This window comes from Macrobrachium rosenbergii, chromosome 5 (assembly GCF_040412425.1).
Source record: "Macrobrachium rosenbergii isolate ZJJX-2024 chromosome 5, ASM4041242v1, whole genome shotgun sequence".
Lineage (NCBI taxonomy): Eukaryota > Metazoa > Arthropoda > Malacostraca > Decapoda > Palaemonidae > Macrobrachium > Macrobrachium rosenbergii.
The window spans coordinates 24,675,961-24,688,170 of NC_089745.1; the positions used below are offsets into that span (position 1 = coordinate 24,675,961).

The 12,210-nt window shown below is 34.2% G+C and overlaps 2 protein-coding genes across 3 annotated transcripts in view; both read right to left on the reverse strand.

The window, feature by feature from the left end:
- The window catches only part of LOC136838603 (opsin, ultraviolet-sensitive-like), a 223,600-nt gene that overhangs the window by 159,420 nt on the left and 51,970 nt on the right, over positions 1 to 12,210 (reverse strand). The gene's annotated exons all lie outside the window — the stretch shown is intronic.
- Positions 2,704 to 3,583, reverse strand: LOC136838901 (uncharacterized). Its single transcript, XM_067104594.1, has 2 exons — positions 3,517 to 3,583; positions 2,704 to 3,242 (listed from the first exon to the last, which is right to left on the reverse strand). The coding sequence occupies exons 1-2, from the start codon at positions 3,581 to 3,583 to the stop codon at positions 2,704 to 2,706; spliced, it is 606 nt and encodes a 201-aa protein (XP_066960695.1).

Consider the following 12,210-nt stretch of genomic DNA (forward strand, 5'->3'; position numbering starts at 1 on the left):
ATTAAGCACCCTATGTGCGAGCAAACTTGGATAAGGCTAACAATAAGCTTTAACAACTGGAACAAAGAAAACAATTCGCAACATGATTGTAAACAACCCATCTAAAGAGATAAAAAATTTAAACAACATGATATATACAAGATAATTCTGAAGCAACTAGAACATCAACAACATTGGAACGGAATGAAATGCATTTTCATCACACAGAAAGAACTAAACAGTAGAGTAGAGGGAAATATGGGTAAAGACGGTCTCGGAGGTTTTGATCTCGACTAAATTACAGGTTCCCTATTCAGATATGATGAGAAGATCAGATATTATATTTACGAAAAGGCAATCTGAAACTGAATACAAAAACAAGGAGCGGTGGGAGCTCAAGGAAGAGGAAACTGTAGTGCTAAATCACGAAGAAAAACATCAATATGGGATGGTGTTCAATGAAAAAAAAAAAAAAAAAATATATATATATATATATATATATATATATATATATATATATATATATATATATATATATATATATATATATATATATATATATAAATTCTGTTATGGAACCTTCCATCATATATCTAAAGATATTCAGAAGTCTGGTAAAAAGGCTCACTACAAACACCAAGTGTCTTACTTGATCTCTTTCTATAAGGTGATTCTAACTTTTGATATTATGCTTTATATGTTACATTGTTAATGATGCAACTTCCGTATCTTTGGTCTCCATTTTCTGTTCTTTCTTATTCTATTTTTTCTCATTAAACACCATCCCTTATAGATGTTTTTCTTCGTGATTTATCATATCTGAATAGGGAACCTGTAATTTAGTCGAGATCAAAACCTCCGAGACCGTCTTTACCCATATTTCCCTCTACTGTTTAGTTCTTTCTGTGTGATGAAAATGCATTTCATTCCGTTCCAGTGTTGTTGATGTTCTAGTTGTTTCAGAATTATCTTGGATATATCATGTTGTTTAAATTTTTCAAACATATATTTATATACATATATATTATATTTATATATACATGTATATATACATATACACACACACTAAAACAGCAGGTTCATATATACATATAAAGGAACATACACAGACATACGAAAATAACAAGGTCACATGTAATTAACCATTAATGGATGTTCTTTCAAACTTTTCAAGCAAGGCTACTTTCATCTCGCAATAATCTCTCAAGAAACGGAGAGGCTTAACAAAACTCGACGTAAAGGGGCTTGCCTTGTTTACAAGGGATGAAAAATTTATAAACGGAGAGAGAGAGAGAGAGAGAGAGAGAGAGAGAGAGAGAGAGAGAGAGTTCTGATGAAATTCGTTTTAAAGGAAGACAGAGTGAGCAGCAAACGCACTCTCCCCACGGTTTTTCTTTCACCGAGAATGTGTAATTAGAATGAATGACACATAAAACCACAAGAAGAAAAGATACAAGAAACCACTGGCGAAGTTCATGTAATTTCTTCCTTTTTTAAAAAACCAGAAATCATTACAGTTACTGCCACTAATAGCGCACTTGTTTAAGCCAAATTCAAAAAATTAAAATTTCCAAGGCAGCAATAAATAGGAAAGCATGTCTGTTTCACTTCTTCCTCTTCCACTATACCTCGTTCTTCCATTACTTCTATTCTGCCATCCGCTTCTCACTCTGCCGATCAACTCGCTCTATTCTGTCGTATCCTGCAACTCTATTCACTTTATACAATCTTTCAGAAACATAAACTTAAGACATCATTTTCCTAATTCCAAGATTAATCTTTTTTGATATAGCAAAATTACTTAACGTTGTCTCGTCCTTATCATGATGTCATATAACATGCCAATCAAAAATCATTAAAAGGTGAGCACTACGAACAAAGGGTAGTTTGCAATTTAAGGACTTGTTACCTGCATCGTTTAAGCGCATTTTCTATAGTCAGTTTTGAATATATTTGGATTTTACTTACAACTGTCTGTCGTCGCCTCAACAAGATGCTTACTTGCTACATCTGCTTGTGTGACGTCATAACAGAATCCCGAAGTGGCCTATTACTATCAAGATGACATAATGGAAACTGAATCTTAATTTACTAAAGACCGGTCAATCAGCCTTAGCAAATATCGGCAATACACTATGTAAGGTATACTTAGGCTGTGTTTGAAAGGTTACTTTAAATTGCAGCGAAGGCGTGAGTAAGAGCCAGCGTCTACAAACTTACTAATGTATTCATACAACAAATAGACAGATCAATAACTCTTGCCGGCGGATATGTAGCGTCTGACACCAGGCGAACGAAAACAGGTCACCACACAATCATTTGTGTTTGTTGACAGATGAATATTACATACATATAAATTGATATACAAGGTGCGACTGAAGCTTTGTTACATACGGCTGAAATGCTGACATTGTACTATGTACGGTAACAATAATCATAAGATCTGACATTAATATGAAAGAAGATATGTGTATAAAAGATGTGTGACGTGTGCTGTGTTTCCTGTGTCCGGATGTTTTACGCGTGGAAATGTTGTTGTGAGGAGATTAGCGAGCCAGGTGAGATGATGGTGCATGGGGTCCACGTGATATCCTACAGGACTCCCCCCTTGGAAAGGCCTACAGTTGTAGGTCAGTTTCCGGGGAGGTAAGCTGGTTTTAGACGATCGATAGATTCCCATGTCGTCCTGCCATCTACTGTCATCTGGTAGGCCTTGTGTCGCCTCTAGATGATACAGTATGGTCCCAAGTAGGCTGGGGAGAGGGGTGCCCTGTGTGCATCTACCCGTATGAATGCAAATTTTGCGTTCTGCAGCTCGCTGGGGACATACACTTCTCTGGTCCCGTGGTAGGTCGTCGTGGCTGGCATTTTCCGTTCTACCGCTTTTCGGGTGTCGGATGGGAATGTCGGGCTCGTTTGATCTTGAAAGACATCTGCTGGCAATGTTAGTGCTTGGCCGTATAGGGCTTCTGCTGGAGATGTGTTGAGTGCTGCGTGCAGTGTTGTTCTTAGGTCCAGTAAGACCCACGGTAACTCCTTTCTCCATCTCCTGCCTTGACATCCGGCAGTGAGTGATGCTTTCAACAACCGGTGTAGCCTTTCAATGATGCCGTTAGCTTCTGAATTGTGGCCACCATGTGTGTTATCTTTGATCCCAAACTGTCTGTGAGGGTGTTCCACAGGGCGGACGTGAAGTTGGCTCCCCAGTCGCTCATGATGATCTGCGGGACTCTTATTCACAAGTCTTACACTGTAAATCTTATCTGTATTCAAGGATATTTCGCATAAACCTCCATGTAAGATATTTCCCTAAAGAAAGAAGCAAACCACAGTGAAAAATTAATAAACATTAAATTGAAGTCTTTAAGAAAAACCAGACAGAAAAACTCATAAAGATTCGATAGTATTATACTAGATTACCCTGGGCTGGGTTACTATTGACGTTTATTGTTAAAAGGGCCATCTTATAAAGGGTAAAAGTAATTTTGTGCGTTAATCTTGTAGGGTCCCACGTGGCCCCACACACCTTCATCTCACCTGACTTGCTAATCTCCTCACAACATCTCCGCGTGTAAAACGTGCGGACACAAGAAACAGCATACATCATGCATCTTTTATACACATATCTTCTTTCATATTATAAGATCAAATGTATTGTCACCATAAGCATTACAATGTCAGCATTTCAGCCATATTTACTATAGCTTCAGTCACACCTTGTATACCAATTTATATGTATATGTTCATCTATCAACAAACACAAATGATTATGTGTTGACCTCTGTTTTCGCTCACCTGGTTGCTATTAATGCGAAAAGGGACTTTCCAAGGCTTTCTACCACCCAACAATGACTGCAACCAACACTCACATGGGATATAAAAAATCGCTCCACGTTCAATGCACTTTTTCTACAGTTTTAAAACAATTTAGACAATCTTTTAAAGTCACAATTTAGTGTATTTGTTAAAAACACAGACGCCTTTACATATTTCACGTTATGTTTTACAGCAGACAACGCCCTGATACCCGTTGTTTGCATGATAAGCTCCAATTTAAAGTTCGACCTATTCACTGGCCTTTTTATTAATGGATTCAGTTTCTTCATGGATATTTCCATACAGTATTTCTTAAATTACGCGTTCATACAAATAATGCGCTTACCCCCTGAAACCTTCAAACTTATTTTAAATTCAGTAAAAGAATAATTCTTCCACTCTGAAAAGGATCAAATGTAAAATGATGTTTATTAGCATCATGAATATTCAGTAACCCTGAAAACCAATAAAAGTCTATGGAAATGACACGAATTATTCAAAGCATTTCCGGAGTTATGTTTCATTTCTATTGATGTCTCTATCCGCTTAGAAAATTTTCCACGCTATTTATTTAAGATAAAGATCATACAGTTATCCTTTGCTCAGCGTGTTTATTCTAGTTAACACCACTGACTAAATCCCTAAAAAAGTTCATTGTAATACTAAATCATTCACGCATTTTCCAGGCTGGATGGCTAAAAGGCCATGATGGTATTTCAGTCAGGATTTCAAAATGTAACATGGAATTATAGTTCAGCCACGTAATTTCCGAAAACAGAATGCATGTATGAAAAGTTTTCATAACCGGTTACCAATTATGAATTTAAAATATTCACGCATGCCAGACACGACATTTTAACTAAAATATGTGTGTGTAAAAACGGATGCACGGGGAAAGCGAAAACATCCATCTTTAGGCATCTAGGAGAAAACGAACTTTCAAAGTGATAAACAGTAAAATGAGAGAGGATATTAAGATAGATTTTCCTCTTAAAAAACACAGTTGGTACCCAGAGAAAATGGTAAAATACGATGCTGCGGTTCAAACTCCTACAGACTTTCACTGCTGTAAAATATATGTTATGTACTCATTAACGAGAAGCTACTTACTATGAATAATAAAGTCATCACAGACCAGTTTACAGATTTGTCAACTGAAGACCAGTTTTTTTCTATTAAAGGAGCAATTGGTCTGCCCCACTCACTTATCTTCTACAACGCCGTATTTCAATCTCTTTCTCTCCCTAACGTCAGTACTAGAGTCGCCCTCTCACTTTTAGTGGAAAAGGGTCACTACAATTCTTTCCCAACCAGATTTCTCTATCTCACAGCTCGAGTATGATAGTCAAGAACAAATCTGAAATTTCACGCTCAGGTCTTAAAGGGGCATTAGCACGCCTCTCCCTACTTCCGGTTACCCCTATTCGAATTTTTAATCGGTTGCTTTTACTTTCTTTCTCTTTTTGACGTCGTACCTGACTACCTAAGGTTATATTGTGGCCTTTGCTTAGACAAATTAAAATATTCAAAAATAAGATTCTGAATTGTGAATCGCTGAGAGTTTGTTTAATTTTGTCTGAGGCCTAAATTAAACTACAGAAACCAGGATCACACGCTCCCTTTCGTGGTTCTGAAATCATTTCACCTTTCTCTATGAAATGCACCACCAGAATATCTGAAGAAAGAAATTCATTAGGTCCTCGTCTCATATACGACACAAGACACCGATCATTATTCCCTAATAATGACCGGATAACCTTCAAAAACTATATACTAGATATCTTACATTAGATTTAGGCATATTTACCTGTCTTTTCACAGAAAAGTGCGCACCGAATGTCAGACAGCAGTCTGTTTTTTCATTGTGGTATTGCAAAGGTGATGATATAAATGCTGAAATTCTTTTCACTGATACAAGAGCTCTTACTAGTAGTCTGAGCCTGTTTTTACACTGTGGTATTGCAAAGGCGATGATATAAATGCTGAAATTCTTTTCATTGACACAAGAGCTCTTACTAGTAGTCTGAGCCCCATAAACTTCACATATTGTAAAGAATACTTGTGTTCGATCTTTAATGTAAAAGTCATAAAGGCCATAGCTCACAAAACAACTAAAAAATAAAATAACAAAGAATTACTGGAATTGTTACTTAAATACGTGCAAAGGCGAAAAACTCAACAACCGCGCACTTCTTTTAGTTCTAATATAAATTAAGATGACTCCGGTTGAATTAATAAAAAAAAAGTTGCCCTTCAGCTAAAGGATTCAATCATTCTATTCAGTGGCCCCTAGAATACAAAAAATTATTGACTTTTTGGATATACTTATCATAAACACCTGACACACTATATCGATCTAAAGTCCCATTCATCTATATAATGTCTGGGAACAAACCGTCAAATTGTAGACATAACACTGGAAAAACACAAACGAAAGTCAGCTCATGCTCACAAGACCATAGAAAATTACTTCCCAATTTTTTTAAATTTGTTTAATAAGTCGTTATAAAATTGTGAGGGTAAATATGACGTATAGCGTTCTGGGTATTCTCCAGTGATTATATTATTTAAATGAAAGGTAGGTTACACTTACTAATTATATTGTTAAAAATTTAAGACAATGACAGAGAAAATATCAACTATTTAAATTAAATTAAGTTTACAGCACTGCATTATTCTATTATAATACAGAAGTACCGTGTTTTAATTTAAAAAAAAAATCGAAAAAGACTGGAAGAATCACACGACACTCATAAGTCCCCCACACATATGTTCGCAAATTATGTCAAAGAAAAAGGAAGGAATAAAACATAGCCAGAACGAAGGAAATTACCCGATCAAAACCTCAGTAGAGAAACCTTAAATGTTAACCTTCAAGCCCCGGAACATCCCCTGAATTTCTTCGAACTGATGGGATTGTGAAGACCACTAAAACGAGCAATATCTAACCAGTCGAAAAAAGAATGTTCGGTAAATGTCCATTTCGATCCCATCACAAAAGGAGGCACCATTATGGTTATTCTTCATCGTCTTCTGGGTGCTTGCCCTTCTCTATCGGGATTTACTTCTATATTCTCGACGCAACATCCATAGAAATATTTCCAAACACAAACTCAGAGTCATGTTATATCATTATTACTAAGATTATTCTTATTGTTTTCCGAACTTTGACTATTAATAACTTCAACAATTTTTAACTTAAAACTCTGACTGCGGCAATATTGCGGCCATGGTGGGGGAACAAAATTTTCAGCTGCTATGTCAGTGAAGCGTCCTTTCTCCTCAGAAGCAAAAACATGGGAAAGCAAATTGCTCTCCTGTCCAACAGCAATCGCTAATTCCATTGTCTTTAAGTTTTGTAAATGTACCATGGCCAGGTTATTTCAATATGTTCAACAGTGTAATTGTCACAAAATAGATGCAGAAACTGAATGAATTTTCCTGAGACATAAAATATATACGTAAAAAACGTGAGTACGGAGTCAGAATTATTTCGGATATTCATTCTTCTATTTCAAGTTGATTTGTTACCATTATAAATACAATAAAGGCATTCCTTCAAAAAGAAAGGTGTCGAGTCTGTTATGAAATGAAGCAAATTAATTTAATTTCCTGAAATCGTATGTTACAAACTTAATATACATATTTCCACCAAAGTTGCAACGTTAACTCCTAAAGACATATTTATAAGTTAACGGAGCGTCATATAAACAAATTGAAGAGGTTTCATGCTAGCACTTCAAAATATTTAAAAATAAACAATACACATACCAATATGCTTTTTTATCACAATTTTACAAAGCATAACAAAAAGCAAACCTTTATTTGTGTTTATCTCTCGTATGCTTGTTCTGTATGACTACATACATATTAGCAATAAAAAAAATTAAGAGGGTTGAGGTTCATATGTTAAACTAATATTATTCAAATAAAGTTTATAGAAAAGAAATATAATAACGGAAAAGCTACGCGAGAAGATAATCACTGTCCTAGACGTAAGAGTAAAAAAGTTGAAAAAAAATAGAAGTATTACGTCATCACATCAAAAGATCAGCAATCATACTAACTTTCAAAAATCACCTCAATTGCCCTTTGATGAAGCATGTGGTATTTTGAAACTATGAGAATAATTACAATTACTGTCATCATATAAATAAAAATAAACTTGACTTCTGGCATAATATAATATATTGGTTACGCAACGACACTCCCTAGAACAAATTTGGCTTAGGTAAACAACGTATAGTTTAAAAAAATACTTAGAAAAGGAGCTTTTTCTTTTAAAGTTGTGTATGTTCATACGAATGAGTTCATATAAACTTTATGGAGATAGTAGTAAAGGATCTGGTTGCCTTCTAACTTGTGAACTGGGCAGATCAGAAACTTCTGACCCCTTAAAGAAATATTACAAAGTGTAACAGCAGGGACGGAAATAAAAGAGGTATAGGAAAGAGAGGCGAGCGGAACATCAGTCCCACATACTACTCTTATGGCCACGTACAGGGTTTTGTTGATCGACAATCATGTTTCACACTTCTTGTGTCCTTTTCGAAAGCTCATAATAACTAAATGAGGATGTCAATATGAAAGTTTTGAAAATAACTTCCATGTAAACTATTTCTAAAAAAAAAAAAAATGGCTTAGACTACAAAACTAGGCAACAAAATACTTACCACCGCCGGCAACCATACAGTGTTTCCGAAGTTGTGTTTAAGTTCATATCATGGCCTTAGCGGCACTGACCGAAAGGAGAATATATCTCATTCTTACATCTGAAGAGGCCTGACAAATCATGGTCAAGGAGGCACTGCTAAATAAAATTTGCAAGTAAAATAGACTGAAACTGCATATGAAAGTAAGTTTATATATTCGTCTAGCAACTTCTGTATTACTACAGGGGTTTAATTCTTGAGAAGAAAATTAAATTATTTCTCAAAATTATGAAATAATTTTGAGGATAAGGCTTTAAAAGAATATACGGAGTCAGATAACACCTTAAGGGGAATTACGGATATTCCAAAAGCAGATGAGGCAGTATTGAAGAGGAAAAGGAGATGATACATATCAGCCAAACTCAGCTGTACTCTGAATGCCAGAAGAAATGGAGACCCAGATCAACTTAGATGAAAACTTTGAGACGGAAGGCTGTGGTTGAGTGGAGATCTGCGAAAGTGAAAGCATGGAAAGACATAAAACAGGCAGAATTTCACTGATGCCCCCTTGCGTCCCATGGGGTTGAAGACGAACAGGAGATGCTGACACTACCACCTCTTCGACAACAAGGAAATAGTCCAAAATCCCATTTAACAAAAGGTTACTATCTTACAAGAACTTTTCCATTCGCCCTTACTAAACCTGTGTGCATGTTTCATAATGTGTAGTTAGCTTAGAAATAAACATGAATACACAGAAGTGTATATATATATATATATATATATATATATATATATATATATATATATATATATATATATATATATATATGTGTGTGTGTATATATATATATATATATATATATATATATATATATATATATATATATATATATATATATATATATATATATATATATATACTGTATATATATATATATATAATGTTAAAAAATCACAGTAGATGCACGTGACTTCTGTATATGAGCGACTACTACAGGAAAATGACAGGCAGAAGTTCAGTACCAAGCGCTTTCACGTGGTTTATTCACGCAATCGTCGGGGCATAACGCTGCGTGAATGAACAACACATGAGAGTGCTTGGTACTGAACTTCTGCCTGTCATTTTCCTGTATTTATTTATATATATATATATATATATATATATATATATATATATATATATGTGTGTGTGTGTGTGATGTGTGTGATTATAGTATATACATATATATACTATATATACTGTATATATATATATATATATATATATATATATATATATATATATATATATACACATATACATATACACATATATATATATACATATATATATATTTTTTCATGATGCTGCCTTGTAATATGTATATCATCCTATAGTTTTGATATGTTTACTCTTCTATTTATCATGTGTTATGTATAATAATAATAGTTGTTGAAATATCATATGTAGTGTAACGTCAGATCTCAAAAGAAATAATGCTTTAGATAACTTAAAACAGCATAATTTAGAATTAATAATATCTTTCCTGATAATAGCGTAGTAGCAGGAGGGAGTGATTCGAGTTTTAGACCAGATGTGCCATCCGTCACCAGTTAAGATAAAGCGATGGCAGGTCGTGAATAACAAGTGCTGCTCTGTTCTGGAAACCAACTCGGGTTTTTCATTCTGTTTTTAAAACAAGCCAGTCATAATTAGCAGTAGAAATCTGTTTGATCATGTTAAGATTTCTGTAAAAACTTTGTCTCATATGAGAAGAAGACAAGTGATTTAGAAATGTTACATACATGGCTCTGGTCATGTATGACCTTTTGAGAGTAAGAACACATGGCAATTGCGTCATGTTTGAGATTGCATTGCTCTGATCATGTATTGTCCCAATTGCATTCAAAATGTTCAACTGGAAGTGACGTCACCTTCCTTCTTCTTGAACTTTTGTATCTCGTCCCCAAAATGCCTTAATGACGTCATATGATTATTTTAATTTCCTACTGGAATCCTCAGATCTATTCATTCTTATTTGAGAGACCGATCAGTTTGGTTCCCCCTCTCTCTCTCTTTCTTCAAAAGACAGTAATTTTAACGTAATATATTTGTGGTCACTGGTATTAAGTATAGCTTTTGAGATCTGAGTTTAATAAAATTGTTTAATCGTAACAGCGCCAGACAAAAGAGTGTTTTGTGAGTCAAAGCAGTTGCAAGAGATTTTACAAAGATTTTCACAAGCTTGTGTAGGGTAAAGTGAATTTTACTTATTACCATTGTACAATAAGGTATGTTAAAAGAATTTTTGCCTTACTGAAATTATTACTGATAAATCTTTTCTGTATTTTTGAGTGTTCTTGTGTTTGCAATCTCTTGATTTTTTCACATTTTTTATGTTGGTGATTTAAAATTTATTTACTTAACATTTTAAATATTTCTTGATAATTTAACATTACATACTTGATTTAATTTTCATTTATTAATATTTTCTTCTCAAATCTTGAGTAATTCTTGATAGTTTAAACTTTGCTTGGTTAATTTAATTTCTTGGTAAATTAAAGTAGTGTGAATTAGTTTTGTTTCCTAATTTAATTTAAGAATTAATTAAATTTTGTGTTGTTTTCATGTAATAGCAAATTTTTCAGATTGTGAATTCTAATTATAAATTTAGAATTTAAATATAAATTTTATTTAAAATAAAAAAAAACAGTGTTTCATTTACTGACCGCCAGTGAATAGGATTAATTGTGTGTGCATAAGGCAAGGGGATAAACATGCTTTGTTCCTTTAGTTTTGCTGAAGAGAATTAAGACCAGGGAAACAACTGAAGTTGTTTGATGGAGTGATGCCCTTTTGCTCTAGTATATTTCTTGTTTAACTGTTGATACCTCACACTAGTCTTGATAAACTTAGTTTGATTTTTCATGTGATTAATGAGCTTTTTAAGGGATCACTGTTACCTTTAGAGTACTCAGTCGTAATTCTAATTGTTATGAGAGTTCAGGTATCTGGCTGAAGTGAGGTAAATTTTTGAATTTTGTGATTAGTTGTGTAATAACCAGGTACTTGGTACACATCGTGACAATATATATATATATATATATATATATATATATATATATATATATATATATATATATATATATATATATATATATATATATATGTATACATGTATGTATGTATACATAATTGCTGACCAAATCTACCAAACTCTAATTATGACTTCTCATAGATTTTGAAAAAGATTCTGATAGTTCTGAAGAGGAATACCGGGCAAATTTTTGAGAAGATATGGCCAACCAAACAAACATATACTTGATAAAGCTAATGCATCAAGGTGGCAAGATTAGTGTGAACGTCGATGGACAGATTTCTCTTGAATTTAATGTCATAAGTGGGCTACTGCAAGAAATGTATTATCTTCCCTTCTTTTTGCAGTGCCTGTGAATGTTAGGAGGAGGTAAGTTGGAGGGATATGAGACCGAATTAAAGAGTTTAAGGTAGTTACCCTGGCAGGTCTAGTTATGCAGATGATGCAGGACTGCTTAGTCTACAAGATTTGCAAGCTGCGGTTAATCGACTAAAACAATGGGCAAGTGATGTTGGTCCTAAAGTCAATATTAGTGACAAAGAGGCTATGAGAATGAAACAAGCTGGAGTACAAAGTATAACAATGGGAAGTCAACCAATCAGTGATGTTTCCTCCTCAGGTATCTTGGCGCACATTGGAGATGACGTATCTCTTTAAAATTAATTTTCTGAAAGTGCAGAAGG